Here is a 16058-nt window from a genome sequence, read left to right as displayed (position 1 = left end):
TTCTGCACCAATTTAGTTCAAATATATGACATACCATATTTAAAAAGTACCTTCATGTCTGAGTTAAAATACAGAGACATCCACCTGATAACAGGCCCGGAATATACTGCAGGTTTGGAATGTGCTCGTTGTAGAGCACAGGATATGAAAATAAATGTTCCAAATGTTCAGGAAATTATATGCAGGCCCTTGTTATAACTAGATGATGTAAGCAGATATCATCTGTGAAGCAATTTACCTCTACAGAGTAATATAAAAAGTATCCCCATATGTTCCTTAGCATTGCCCTTCCAAAGATTTAATGTCTAGACATGTGTCTAAATTTGCATTAACTAGATCTATATTCTTTTGTTGGTTCTGTTAACTCTTATTCAGTTAGCTTTTACTGCATTTAGGCTGAGACCTGTTGACAGAAAAGGATTATGTTATTGCTTCATAAATATTGTTTTTCTCAGTGTTCATAATCTTTTGGGCAAATTTTTGGCTTTCGGACACTAGTGGAAGCTACAACAAGTGCATATGTGTGTGTAGGTATGCATATAAATATATATATAAAATTAGGGTTGTCAATTAATTGCAGTTAACTCATGTGATTAACTCAAAATATTAATTGCATTAATTGTGCTTATAGCTATGGAATACCAATTTAAATTTATTAAATATTTTTGGATGTTTTTCCACATTTTCAATATTGATTTCAATCACAACACAGAATACAAAGTGCGCAGTGCTCACTTTATATTATTATTTTTTATTACAAATATATGCACTATGATAAACAAAAGAAATAGCATTTTTTTAATTCACCTCATACAAGTACTGAAGTGCAATCTCTTTATCATGAAAGTGTAACTTACAAGTGCAGATTTTTTTTGGTTACATAACTGCACTCAAAAGCAAAACAGTGGGAAACTTTAGAGCCTACAAGTCCACTCAGTCCTACTTCTTATTCTGCCAATTGCTAAGACAAACAATTTTGTTTACATTTACAGGAGATAATGCTGCCTGCTTGTTATTTACAATGTCACCTGAAAGTGAGAACAGGCATTCGCATGGCACTTTTGTAGCCGGCGTTGCAAGATATTTACATGCCAGATATCCTAAACATTCGTATGCCCCTTCCATGTTTTGGCCACCATTCCAGAGGACAGGCTTCCATGCTGATGATGCTCATTAAAAAAAATAATGCATCAATTAAATTTGTTACATTCTTCCCTGCAAGGAGTACAGTATGTCTCCTGCTCTGTTTTACCCACATTCTGCATATATTTCATGTTATAGCAGTCTCAGATGATGACCCAGCACATGTTGTTCATTTTAAGAACACTTTTACAGCAGATTTGACAAAATGCAAAGAAGGTACCGATGTGAGATTTCTAAAAATAGCTACAGCACTCGACTCAAGGTTTAAGAATCTGAAGTGCTGTCCAAAACCTGAGAGGGAAGAGGTGTGGAGCATGCTTTTAGAAGTCTTAAAAGAGCAACACACTGATGCGGAAACTACAGAACCCAAACCACAAAAAAAGAAAATCAACCTTGTGCTGGTGGCATCTGACTCAGATGATGAAAATGAACATGCGTCAGTCCACACTGCTTTGAATCGTTATCAAGCAGAATTCATTATCAGGATAGACACGTCCTCTGGAATGGTGATTGAAGAATGAAGAGACATATAAATCTTTAGTGCATCTGGCACGTAAATATCTTGCAACGCCAGCTACAACAGTGCCATGTGAACACCTGTTCTCACTTTCATGTGACATTGTAAACAAGAAGCAGGCAGTATTATCTCCTGCAAATTGTAACCAACCTTGTCTGTCTGAGTGACTGGCTGACCAAGAAGTAGCACTGAGTGGACTTGTAGGCTCTGAAGTTTTATATTGTTTTATTTTTAATGTAGTTTTTTTGTACGTAATGCTACATTTGTAAGTTCATCTTTTATGATAAAGAGATTGCACTACAGTACTTGTATGAGGTGAATTGAAAATACAATTTTTTTGTTTTTTACAGTGTAAATATTTGTAATAAAAAATAAATATAAACTGAGCACTGTACACTTTGTATTCTGTGTTGTAATTGAAATGAATATATTTGAAAATGTAGTAAACATCCAAAAATATTTAAAGTAAATGGTATTCTATTGTTTAACAGCGCAATTAATCACAAGTAATTTTTTAAATCACTTGACAGCCCATATCTATCTATCTATAAGTACTGATCATAACAAATAAATTATATATCTTTAGGGTTATATTCTGTGCATAAATAAAGACAAAAATGAAACAATACCCACTTCTCTTACTAATCAATCCTTTTCTTCTACCATGATACTCTTCCCAGTACCAATCAAGCTCTCTGCCTTCACCACAATTGCCGCCAGCACCAGTCAGACTGGAGATACGGCTCGTCCAAAAGGTCCTCCTTGTACCAGTCAACTTCCTTCAAATACCACTATACTGATGCAGGAGAGGGATAGTTCAGTGGTTTGAGCATTGGCCTGCTAAACCTAGGGTTGTGAGTTCAATCCCTGAAGGGGCCATCTAGGGCAAAAATTGGGGATTGGTCCTGCTTTGAGCAGGGGGTTGGACTAGATGACCTCCTGAGGTCCCTTCCAACCCTGATATTCTATGATGCCCTATTTTGCACTATGGCACTCCCCTCGTTGTGAGCCTCACCTTACAACATAGACTCTCCTGGAGAGATAGAGAAAATCACATCCTGCTCTCTAGGACCCCTCTAAGGGTACATCTACATTGCAGCTGGGAATGGGCTTCCCATCATGGGTAGACAGACATGCACTAGCTCTGCTCAAGCCAGTGCACTAAATATAGCAGTGTGGCCGGCAGTAGTACGGGCGGTGGCTCAGGCTAGCTGTCCAAGCACGTATCCGGGGGTCCAGGCGGGTTTGTACTCAGGAGGCTAGCCCAAGCTGCTGCCCATGCTATCCCTGACTGTGCTGCTATATTTTAGCTCAGAACTAGCACCGGTTGAGCTGCCAGCCTCCCAAGGTTCCCATAGTCCTCCCCTTAATTGGTTTTTTCAACAGTTTTTAAGAATATAAGAATGGCCATATTGGCCAAAGGTCCATCTAGCCCCGTGTCCTGTCTTCCGACAGTGGCCAATGTCAAGTGCCCCAGAGGGAATGAACAGACCAGGTAATCATGTGATTATCATTCCTAGGGCTTCCTCAGTAGGCAGTGGCTTTAGCAGCTTTTCAGGCAACATTGCAGTAGATTCTTTGGTCCATCTCTCAGTCAGCGGGTTTCAATAGCTTCTTGGGTAATATATTTACAGGGCTTCCTCAGTTTCCTCACTTAAAAACTGAGTCTCACAGGTCTGCACTATTCCCTCTCTTGTGCCACAAATCTTGCAGCCTCAAAGGTTCCAAGGCATTTTAGTTTCTCCTCTCAAGCATAATTCTCAGCAGACTCTCTGGCTGCAGGCAATGCTTACATACCAGAGTAATAGCCACCTAAGGGACAAAAGGTACAATTCCTAGATTTGGTGGCCACTCGAAGTGGGCCTCCCAGGACTCTCCTGCTTACCCTCTCAAGCAGTATCTCTTGATAGCTTCTGCTTCCAATCCGCCTGCCTCTTTTCCCCGTAGACATATCACTGAGTTTTTTTCCCTAGTGTGGTATGTTAAAGGGGCACTATGTGTTGCATAAAAAAGAATAATCAATACTTTAATCAAATGGAACAATATTTTGCTAAAGTCCAAGTATTTTAAAGGTTGCAGGGGAATCATAAAACACAGCTGTTGGCTGCAAGTGACCTGTGGGCACTAGAGTACATGCCAAGGGTCTAATATAGCAATGATGGTTATAATCACACAGCAAGACTGATCGTGTGTCATGAGTTCAGAAAGTGCATAATTCACAGAGCTAATGTGGAAACAATAGATATCAACATTTATGATTTTTGTCCCATAAGAATTCTTGGAAAAGAAGATTGTTGACTTCAGCATTTGTACAACATCCCACTACAGTGTCGTCTTCTTGGCCATCAGGCTTCACCCTTGTGTTCCTCTGACTGAAGCCCCTGATGACACAGGACACCTCTGTCCAAACCCATATTAACTAACACTTCTGATACTCTTTGCCTTTTTTTGTTTCTATTAGAGGTTTTGTTCTCTTTGGGACATCCTGTGCAAAATTACCTAAGTAACAGTCTCCATAAGATATATTCATGATTAAATAAGGTTTATTAAAATCAAAGCAGTTTGCAGAACATATCTAGTTTTAACCTTGTCATCAGCTAAGCAGACTAGTTAGTTACTTTTGGACTTTGATACCGAATATTAATAGGATCATAGAATATGTTTCCATAAAGCAATGTCCACTCAGATGCATTTTTGTTAGATTCTCAGCTAGCAAACCACCTCCCTTCCCTGTCCTGCAGAATCTCTTGGGGCATGTCTACACTTCAAATTAAAACCTGTGGCACCAAATCTCAGAGCCTGGGTCAATTGACTCAGACTCCGGGGACTTGGGCTGCGGGGCTGAAAATAGCAGTGTAGAGGTTCAGGCTGGGGCTGGAGCCTGTACTTTGAGGCCCTCCCTGCTTGCAAGCTTTCAGAGCTGAGGTTCCAGGCCGAGCCTGAGTGGCTACACTGCAATTTTATAGCCGCACCCGCAAGCCCGGGTCAGTTGACCCAGGCTCTGAGACTCGGTGCTGTGGGGTTTTCTTTGCAGTGTAGTCATACCCTTACATCTCACCTCCAGCCCAAGACCCATTTTTCAAGCCCCCATTTGGTTCATGTCCAAAGTCTTAATGTTCATTATTATACAAGGCTGAGATCATATGAGCATTTCTACCAAGTACTGTTTGATCAGGTGTGCCAGCTGGAGGAAATTAAAGCTTTCTGTTCCCCATACAAAGATGATTGTCCCCTTGTTTTGTTGGCACACTATAAAATCAAGAGGCCAGATTCTCAGCTGATGTAAATTGGGATGGCTCCACTGAAGTTAATGGGGCTACTCTGATTTACCCCCACTCAGGATCTGTCCCAAAGGCTTTAATTTTTCAAGCATGTTTAATGTTATTCTTTTTTTCTTTTAGGGCAACAGGCTTTGGCTTTTTGAACGCACTATGCAAAGCAGCAGCTGTACTTGGAAACTTAATATTTGGTTCACTTGTTGGCATCACCAAAGCAATCCCCATTCTTCTAGCTTCAACTGTTCTAGTGTGCGGAGGTCTGGTGGGACTTCGACTTCCTGACACAAGAACCCAGGTGTTGATGTAAAACTGGAAAAAAGCCATTTATGATGTATTTCCCTCTCCTTTCAAGTGTCAGCTCTCCTAACTGAATGGTGCAAAGGCTTCAGATTTTAGAATGGTGATCAGATAGCAGAAATCTAACTCAAAACGAGATATTTTTCTGTGACAGAGGTTTAGAAACTTCCATAAGAAAGTTTTAAAGTTTCACCTTCTTTTGCATATTTTTTCTGTTTAATACTTTTTATCTTTCAAACTGCAAAGCTACCTCTTGAAACATTTTCAAAGACATATTCAGGAAGAGAAAACTGTGCTCATAGCTAGGTGTTTAAAATGCAAGTGTATTGTCACATCTAGGACATTAAAAAATAGGTCCTAGATTTTTGCCATGACACCATTGGCTTCCGTAGTGATACAGACAAGGAAGTCAATTATTTAACAGTATTGGTGCAGTAAATGTCAATCTTACACAGATCAATGCATGCAGCATTAAACAGGAAACTGCATATTCTGAATCCGTACTGAGAATATTAACGTTGTGTGACTATATTTAAGCAGTAGGGACTTCCTGCTTTCTCAGAAAAGGGCACAGCAGGCTTTGGCAGTGGCAATGCCTCTTTCAGAGGAAACCATCTTATGTAGATTCAATCAGGGGTAAAGAATAACAATTGCAATCATAACAGTAAAGCTGTCTATGCTGAGAAACAGCTCCTTCTACAGCAAAGCTTGTAATGGGTGACCAAAGTAAGAGAATAGGAAAAGAAGCACTTTCACTGCTTGCTGATCCTCAAGAGTGTATTTAGAGATACCAACACTTGGATGTCTGGAAATTTCTGAGCATTTTAGAAAACAAGGGCTTTGTCTGAACTGATTTGGTGAAACCATGAGTAGTTGTACTCTAGTCAATAGTTACACTAATGCAGGGGTCTCAAACATGCAGGGAAGGGGTTGGAATGGGGGCTGGGAAGAGGTGGGGCAGGGGCGGGGCCTCATGGAAGGGGTGGAGTGGGGGGCGGGGCCGGGGCAGCAGGTGGGGGTGGGGGGTCAGTGATGTGGCCCTCAGGCCAATGTACTAGTCCCCATGTGGCCCTCGTGGTCATTTGAGTTTGAGACCCCTGCACTAATATGGGGAGGGATAACTCAGTGGTTTGAGCTTTGGCCTGCTAAACCCAGGGTTGTGAGTTCAATCCTTGAGGGGGTCATTTAGGGATATGGGGCAAAAATTGGGGATTGGTCCTACTTTGAGCAGGGGGTTGGACTAGATGACCTCCAGAGGTCCCTTCCAACCCTGATATTCTATGATTCTATGAATGTGAAACTAGTGTGAGTTAAGGCAGAATAAAGTCCAATGACTGTATGAATAGTAAACAGCTTTAACAAAACTGCTTTTGCTATTTAACCTACTACTCTTACTCCCTTGATGACATACAATGTTTAGAAAAAATATTTTGTATCAAGAGTGCCTCCTACATGTTAACTTCGGCCTCTGTTTAACATGATCAGAATCTCCGGAACCAAATCATTTACCTACAACTGCTAAACTTTAAAAAAAAGTAACTTTTCTTAGTCCATCAATTTATACAATTGGCATGAATTTGCAAATATTAATCTTAACAATATCTCATCATTTAACACTTCCTAGTCCTCCCAGCCTTGCACACCTCCAAAAAAAAACAGAATGTTAGCCTTAGCTTTGAGTCTCGTGGATTTTATCTATTTGTCACAGCCTTAGCATTAGTGAAAAGCAGTTTCCTGTAATTAGGATAGTATCTAATTCTGGCCACTGTGTGCATCTCGCTCTCTCTCGCTCGCTTGCTCATTTTTCAGGGCACTCCCTTGTGTCATCCCTTCGTCAGATGACTGCCTTGTACTTATTGCACATCTCGTTTCGAAATCTGAAGCCTCTGTACAGATTTAGAGTGATGATCAACAACCAGTGGTAAATAGCATTTTTGCACCACACACTGTCTATTTCAAGCGGTATGTTGTGTTCAGTTCTGCATGTTACTTTAAAGAATTACTAAATTCCATATGTGCAGCGCTATGACCAGTGTGGGGAAGAGGGAACATAGGAAAGTAAGGATCAGTTACTGAGGGCTCCAATTCAGGGCTGCCATGCTAAAATCTCATTACATTCAAAAATGTGCTCAGTTTCTGTTAAAAAACAACAACTCCCCGCTATTTCACCATAATCCACAACACTGCTGGTGATTTTGCTAAATCTAGGCTACATCTCAGATCTCTTGCTTATAGCCACCTCATGCATGACTCAGCCTCGATACAGTGTAGCCAACATTAGAGCACATAGTGTGACTGGGCTATGGCAAGCAATATAAACTGGCCTACAGAAAAAGAAAATACCTGAGTGCATGGATGCAGCTCCAGGATACCAGTGAATGTTATAAGAGCCTTCCCCTTCCTCCGCCCCTCTCCCCCACGAAAAAGGTGAGATGGGGGGTGGGAAAAGAAGGGAGAGCAAAGGAAGAAGGGAGGAGAAGAGAAAGGGAAAAGAAAAGGAAGAATAGAAGGGAAGAGGAACAAAGAGAAAATAAGCGTAAGCCTTCCCTCCTCCATATTCCCAACGTGTTATGCTATGAGGGCCAGAGCAGAGAATATGATTGTAGCTGTGTACATACAATCAGAGGCTTGGTAGTACAGCCGCTTGGAGCACCAGTATTTGACCTTTGGAGGCTTTAGATCCAGGTGTTACTCTACTTCGTTGAAGAAGATCAATCACATGCAGCTTCATAGGAAAATGCCATATACTGTGTGTGTACATATTAGAGAAAACAAACCAAACTGGCTTAGGTTAATGTACCAGAGCCCACTAATGGATGAAAGCATAACTACTTATCTGTGTGTCATAGTCCTTATCCTGCTGTGAGGTAACAGAGATTCTCTTTCAGTTCAAGCCCTTGTTATTTGTGCAGGAAGATGCAATTTCTAGCCTTTTTTCTGCTTTAAAATTAAGAGGGTTCAACATAGTGATAATGCTTGTTCAAGGTAGTCAGAGATTTATAACTGTAGAAAGAGAGGGCTAGGACTAGAACTGCATGGGTCCTGCAGGGCGAGACTGAAGTGGGCTGGCACAGCGATGCAGGGAAGCCTGCCTTCATAGTGCCTGGTTCTAGCCAGTGCCTTCACTGAGGACAATCACACAGCCTTTAGTCACAGAAGAAAAGATGCCAGAGCTCCTTACCTGATAGCTCTTGCCCAGCCTCCTGCTCCCTGTTATTCCCAAGATTTCCAAACAGGCTATTAAATCTATCAAGTCTCCCTTCTTACTTTTTCCTTTCTTCTCCCTGATCCTACCATTCTACTGATTCCAAATTAACTTGCCTTCCAAAAATCCTCTTCTAAATTTCCTCACTTATTCCTCTCAATTGTCTTTAATTTCCTTATATCCTCCAGTAATAAGCCAATGCTCCACCCTTTGGGTTTGAGGTCAACACTTCTTTAATCCAGGAGGGAAAACAAGCTAAAGCAAAACAGCCCTTCAAGTTGACTCCATCATGGGAAGCAGATAGTCTCTGAAAGTTCATTTAATATCCAGGTGGCCTAACTAACACCCATAATCAAGGAATAAAGATCCTCCTGTCAGAAGCTCCACTTATCCCTTTAGATGTGGTGAATGAAGATCATGGAAAGTGCCCTGGTACTGTCACCAAGCTCAGCTCCACTTGGGAGGAAGTTTCATTCTTCTTTCCCAGAAGCCCCACCCTTTTTCTTTCATGGCGCCCCTGGAAACCTCACTTTCATATAGCTGCCAGCCCCGCTTTTGAGGCATATCTGGCAGCCCCACTTTCCCATAGCCTAATGGAGCCATAACTGTCAGCTCCTTTCTCTAGGCCTGACAGCTCAGGCAGTCTCTATTGGCTGGGCTTTAGCCCTTTCCCCAGTGAAGGGTTTTAAAACACTTCTTCATTCAGCCAGGAACAGTTACATACATCCTATCATAGCGCCCTTATCCAACCAAGGCAGCACTATTTTAGCCTAACTTGCCTGAACATTTTATTTTTTTATAACATTTTATTTTTTTATATTTAGCTGGAAATGGAACTACAGTTCAAACACAAGGTTAACAATGAATCCTCAAAACCATACAATCCGTGGGTCACATATACAGGAAGTGCAAGCAGAGCTGTTCCTCTTCCTCCAGAATGTGGGGAGAAAATGCTCAGCAATCAAATTCCAGAAGAAAACAAGTCAGAAGGACTACTTTCCTCAGCGTTTCCTGCCTTCCTGTTCACCAAACTCACTGTCAAATGTCAGCCCGTGTTAATAAGATCCTTTACTATCAGTTCAGGAAACACAGCATGAAGAGAGAGCAGGTGGGTGAGGTAATATCTTTTATTGGCTCAACTTCTGTGGGTGAAAGAGACAAGCTTTTGATATCCAGAGAGCTCTTCTTCAGGTCCTGAAACTTTAAAGCTTGTCTTTCTCACCAACAGAAGATGGTCCAGTAAAAGATATTGTCTCACCCACCTGGTCTCTCTAATATCCTGGGACCAACATGGCTACCACAACACTGCAAACAGTATCAAAAGAGATACTTTAGCATGCAAATAAACACAAAACTGGATTTTTGCCACAATATGGCAAACACGTGTCAGACACGTGAGTTTGTAACACAAAAGCAGAATGACAAACTAATTAGAAAGCATTAGTTTGTAGTAGATCTTTTCAAGCTCTGTAGAAGAGAGTGATTAAATTATGGTCCTCGGGTTGACAACATCCTGCTGGTGTCTGCTACGTGGCCCAATTGATCTTTCTGAAAACTTTCAAGCATGGTGTGTGCTTGTGCAGTTTAACCAGTTTATGGAAAACATTTTTGGGCCTGTCACTGTTTTATCCTTTATTTTTCTTACAGTGATCTGTTTTCCTCCACTTCTTTTCTTGGATCTAGGAGGATCCTTCAACATTTAACCCTGCTCTAGAATCTTAAAATTACTAGAGAGGACTCCAGGCCACTTCAGGACTTTTCTTTGATCCAGAGGTTCAGTAAACATGGCATAGGCCTAAGACTCAGTGTGCCTGATTGATTCTTCTCTTGCTTACACCAGTTTTACACTAATGTATTTCCACATTTACCGGCTTGTGCAGAGCTGCATCCAGCCCAAATAAAATAAAAGGAAGTAGAGTTTGTCTGCAGTCTTTTTTCACCTAAATTTATATAAAGTAGGGTGAAATTATCTGCTGCGCTGAGACTCCTCTAGTGCAGCAAAAATGTGACTTTGGGGAAGCCTGTCATGCCTCCCTTATTTTCAAGGCTGAGTAGATTTGTGGGACAAATCACAAATTCAGTTGCTTTCTCGGACTGGGGCTTTAATGATCTTCTCTATAGTGGAATTGTCTAGTACATGTTACTTTCTCCTCACCATACCCCTGTGGACAGTCTAGTATCTCAGGACGGGAAAGGGATTGCTTAGCCACGATGGTCATTGGATAAGAGTAACTCAGCACAAAATAGAACTGTCCCTCCCACCCACCTTCTCCATGGATATATATTTAATAGGACAGACTTCCTAGGGGGCATCTGGGAGTAGCTGACTTATGCATCTTGTCAGCTTCTCCCCCTTCAGTTCCTCCTCTGAGCTGCAGGCTATAACCAGGGACATCAGTCTAGTAATGAGAGGGAGGATCAACGTGGGGGACTGCAGTTTCACTTGATCTCTCCATGGCCAGTCAGCTCTGCTACTTTCTTCTTGGATCCTAAAGATCCCCGCATCTTCTTACTTCTAAGTTTGGCCACCTACCATAGCCTGGGCATCCAGGACCCCTAGATCTGAACCATGAGCCCCAGCAGTGCAACCGTAAACGGCAATGCCATAAATGGACACTGTACATCACTGCATCTAAACTGCTGAGAGCAAACCACTCTGCCAGGTGCTCTATGGATCTGTGTTCTGTAGCCCTGCTTCCATTTCATGGGTGTCTCCAGCTAGAACTGCCATCTAGTGCTTTTCTCTGCCAATCACTGCACACACTTTCTAACTCACTCCCATTATACTTGTCTGGCATCCCACTATCTACCTGGTAAATTCATGCCTATCTCCAGCTGAAGCAATGTGGCAGGATCAGTTTCTCATTCTCAACTGGACCACATTTGCTCAATTAAGAAAAAAAGATGGGGGAGGAGAGAAGAGGGGAGAGAGAAAGTGAGAGATTATGAAATAGAATAAAACAAAACCAAAAAAAGTCAGAACTAGTAGGTTAGAGACCTATGGTTCAGGTCCTAGTTTTTTTCTGCAGTAAATTTTCTTTGAATTCTAGTCACTGCCCTGATATAATACAGCTACGTGAGTATTGTTTATTGTAAAGGAGATGTACTGTACAGTGTTGGTGAAAATGCATGTACACACACACGCACTCCTCTGTGTGTGTACGAAAAGCGTAAGATTTTTATACACTATAAAACTTAATTCGAAATGTTTTTTAAATGCAGTTTCATTCTCAGGGCCATTGATTGCCATTTGCTGCATTATGCTTTGAATACACAATACACTCTACTCATTTCCTTGAGTAAAATTCTTTACTTAATCATCCATAATTTTGCTGTGGTGCCAAGTACTTTCTTAGTTTGCCATTCATTTTATGTCACTGAAAGAGAATGCCTGTAATTGTTTTAGGAGTAAGCTTTGATTTAGCTGCATCCTTCCCCCACCATGCTGTGCTAAACAGTGAAGCAACAAACCATGTAGAAGTATCAGTCACACGTGTTCCAGTGACTCAGCACACTAGAATATTCAAAATCCAGTATAAATTCTTGGGTTTTTTTTTCTTTTTCGAAGCAAAGTATGTTCTGAATAATGTTCCATATGGATCTCAACGTATTAACTTCTGTGTAATATATGGGAATATGTCTGTCTTCTTTCTGTACTGTATGTTTTTCATTGTTCCTGCAGACATAGCTGCTGCTGTTCTAATAATCTTCTTATGGCTAAATTGTTTGCCACTGCTCTTATCAGCATTCTTTGACCAACTAGAAGCAGAGCCATTGCCAGGGTGTCTTTCAATTAATCATTAACATTCACAAAGACCTAGCTCCCTAATGAGCGGTGTATAGTACTATTCCTGCTATTATTCAAGTGAAGCCAGTCTGAAAAAGCACACACACAAAAGGGAAGAGGGTGGAGAGAGTTCTTTCTAGAGCTCCGGCATTCATTATGCTTCTTCCCTAGATGCAAACCACTTCATTCTTTCCAATGTGTTTCCGGGGAGTGTGTGCCTGTGCATTGCAGAATTAAGGAGTCAGCAGAAAAAAAGGGCGTGCTATTCTCACAAGAATGAACAAAGCATGTTTGGTACAGGAAAACTAAGGCATTTTTAAAAGAAATTAAAACAGACAACACCACATGTCCATAGGTGGGAATCATGCGTATTGCCTGATTTACTTGAGACTCAAATTCATTCTGAACCATTTTGTTAAGTAATAACACACAGCAGTGCTGATGCAACAACATCATTGGTGAATAGTGGATATTCTAATACAGAGGGGGGGAAAATGTCAGTGGTGGGACACTGTAGCCTGCAGTTTCTTGTAGTTTTTCTTTAAAAAAAGAAAAATGCCTCTTTAGGTTTACAATGAACGTTGCTGACCTTATCATTATTGGAACTATGTAACAAACATGAAAATGAAATAATTTAGAAGAAAAAGTCATAGGATGTTAAACATTAACTTTAAATAGTTATATTTTTTAACAATAAAATGTTTTTGTAAGAAACTTAGAGCTCTCTCCTCCCTCCCTGTGTGGATCCCAGCCAGTGGGGTGGCCGGTTTCTGTAGCATTTCACCTATGACCATGAAGAATATACTTTCATTTTAAAAATTCCCCCAAAACTAGAGCAGCATACACCTACTGATTAAGGCCTTGATCCAGCAAGTTGGTCCATAAAGGCAAGCCTCTATGCCTATATAGTCAATGGAAATCAACGGAGCAGCTTACAGGATTAAGACCTGAGCTTTCGTATAATTTAAAAAAATTAAAAAAAAAAACAAAACAGTTAAATGCATGATCTTGTGTTACGCAGTATTGGAAGCAACTTCTTTACAGAGTCTTGGGATGAGAGGAGTTCTCTATAACATGTTGGTTTAATCTACCAATGTATGGATTGTAACTATTAATAATTTTAACCTTCGATGTCCTCATGCAAGTGACCGGGGTTTCAACCAATACACTGCATTGTAATATCATCCCTGGTCAGAAACCACATGAATCAACTGCTCACTTTATTTTCCAGTCATTTTATGTGTTTACAAAATGTGCATTTTGCTGTTATCATCTGTCTTGAGTTAAAAGTCTAACAAATTAAATTGTAACTTATATGTGGCCACAAATATATTTGACGTGTGAAGGCATGTAAACAAACAAAAATGGATGATTTCTTCTTCACACTTCACTGGGTTAATTTCAGGCCGGTGTATACAAAAATAACCATCCCACTGAAAATATAGTTCCATGCCTTGAATATAATTTACTGATATAGTCAAGGTGCTGATTCTTGGTAACTAATTTGTGTCTCCTAAATCCCAAAAAATAGCAAAAACAAAAGAAAAAATGTATGTGCTTTCTTTATGCTGAGCAAAATTCTGCTCTTAATTTTCCCCAGTAGACCTCAAGTAAAAGTAATGGAGTTGAAACAAGGCAACTGGGAGCAGAATTTGGCACACTGTCTTTAGCATACAAAACATGGTGTGTCTATGTGCCCTGATATTCTGTGTTTTGTAACATGACAACGTATATATATTGTATATAAAGTACGAAGATTTTTAAGTTAAATTTCCATTCCACACATTCATTTTCAGATCCACAATTTTGTACTGAGATCTTGGCAATGGCCCTGACCTTTTTGGTTTTTTACTGCTCTGTATGATCTCCTGTAATGTGGGTTACAGTTATCACTACTGTATATATGTGCTTGCATGTGTGTGCATTGATAAATTCTCACTTTCAGGTTTCTGGATTTTTCATTCCAAGTACAGCTGGTACAATTGTGAACTCATCTTTCTGGCATGCTCCTCTGTGTCAGATTGCCAAAATGCTTGACCAAGTGTATAAAGTCCCCTGAGAAAAGCTGTTTGTATAACTGTGAAAGGGCATGCTCTGTGTAGGATGACGATGTACAGTATAAATCTATAAAATGTGGAAGTGTGTATAAATTTATCTGCCAAATACCTATCATACATGTAACAAATGCAAAGATATTTAATGTACATCAAATTAATAAAGGGGCATTTTTTGCTCTACTATATTCCAATAAAGAGTTGTTCTTTGCAATGAATGTACACCAGGTGTATTGACAATTAAAGATGCATTCTTTGTTATAGCCACAAAATACTGAAAACAATGGCTTTGATTTAATCAGTGTGGTACTTTTAACATATTTTTAGTACTCTGTTGTTATGCCTGTGTATGTATTTCATCTTTAGTGCCCATTATATATATTGGGTGATAGAGATCCAAAACAGTGTTAAAAGAAAACCTGGAACAAGTTACTAACGTGAAAGAAATGTAAGTTGATATAACAAGGATACAAAATAAAAGCTAACGTTTGCAGGAGGTGAAGATCCTCTGTATTCAGCCATCTGGGATCCATATCTTTATACTATATAATGGCACAAAAGGAAGTCTGGTCTTATCACTACATAAACTGCACAATAGGGGTATGTGTTCATACAAAGGGCCCAGTCCTACCCTCTACTATGCACAGAGTAAATCACCAAAAGCTGTAATGATCTGTGCATTTGAAAGACTAACAGCAACTTAAACACTAAACTGTAGCTTCACAGGATCCTAGAAGCCACAAAATATCTGCACTTCAGAAATTACATCTCATTTTTGCCTCTCTGCTGAAAGAGCCTGAAAAAGAGCAAAATTTGGTCAAAAGTTTTGGTTGGTTTTGTTTGTTTTTTTATTGCTCTATTATTTATATTCTGGCATCTCAGATGGGTGGCGCAGGAATAAATTTCCAACTATAAATTATTCCAAACCGATGCTGGAATAAACCAAGCACATGAATCGCTTCAGCTGTGTAGGCAACAGAGAAAAGTCATTCTGTCAGTGAATTTATACCTTTTCAGCTAAATCCGACCACCTTCTGCAAAATCCAGCCGTTGAGGCTATGTGGCTTTGGACAGTCCCATGGCAACCACAGTTTATTCTGTTTGTGCCAGAATAGGAATAACATTCTTCACTTATGAAACAAGCCAAGTATAATGTAGAGTTATGAATGGAGGTTTAAAGCACTCTTCATTTTCATGAATGCCTTGTCTACATTTGAAAGGGTCTGCTGGTATAGATATACCAGGATAGTTATCCTGGCCAACCAATCTATGGGAGAGTGGGCCTGTATCACTAAAAGACTGCTTAAACCAGAGTAAGATGTACAGCAAAAGCACTATTTTGCCAGTATAACTGTTGTCTGCCCTAAGGCTTTTGCCAGCATAGCTGTGTCAGTTAACTGGAGGGAAAAAATCACGCCCCGGAACTGGTACACCTATGCCAGTAAAACTGGTACAGTGTAGAGCGGCCTACCTTTCAATACAATGTGTGAGAGATCTGGAAACCATACAGTATGTAAGAGGAGGCTGCAGCATTTTGTGGCTTGGAATATGAAGTATTTCACCCCAAACTGTAAGGCATGGTACGGCCCATCCTCAGCAGGCCTTTCACTCCACTGCCCTGCTGACAATATTATCTATTATTGTTATTTTGTCATTTGGATTGTATGCATACACCAAGAGTGTGCATGGAGCCTTACAGAAACAATAAAGGATCCATGGTCAGGTTCTGAGCTCACTCCAGCCTAACGTGGCGTAACCCATTTGTTTACTGACAAAT

At 40.4% G+C, this 16058-nt stretch overlaps 1 protein-coding gene across 8 annotated transcripts in view; it reads left to right on the top strand.

Moving 5' to 3' along the window:
• SV2C (synaptic vesicle glycoprotein 2C) overlaps positions 1-14479 on the top strand; it is a 213967-nt gene extending 199488 nt beyond the window's left edge. For 6 of the 8 annotated variants that reach the window (XM_073344195.1, XM_073344194.1, XM_073344199.1 and 3 more), the window contains 2 exons: positions 5062-5233; positions 9265-14479. In XM_073344195.1, the coding sequence (XP_073200296.1) occupies positions 5062-5233; positions 9265-9537 (445 nt within the window). In that variant the 3' untranslated portion in view covers positions 9538-14479. Of the gene's footprint in view, positions 1-5061; positions 5234-7044 lie in introns of all 8 variants that reach the window. The other 2 variants (XR_012158914.1, XM_073344196.1) reach the window with 2 other exon arrangements.
• The last annotated feature ends 1579 nt before the right edge of the window (positions 14480-16058 follow it).

This window comes from Lepidochelys kempii, chromosome 5 (assembly GCF_965140265.1).
Source record: "Lepidochelys kempii isolate rLepKem1 chromosome 5, rLepKem1.hap2, whole genome shotgun sequence".
NCBI classification, from domain to species: domain Eukaryota; kingdom Metazoa; phylum Chordata; order Testudines; family Cheloniidae; genus Lepidochelys; species Lepidochelys kempii.
The sequence above is the reverse complement of the archived record's forward strand: the minus strand, read 5'-3'. Positions and strand labels throughout refer to the sequence as shown.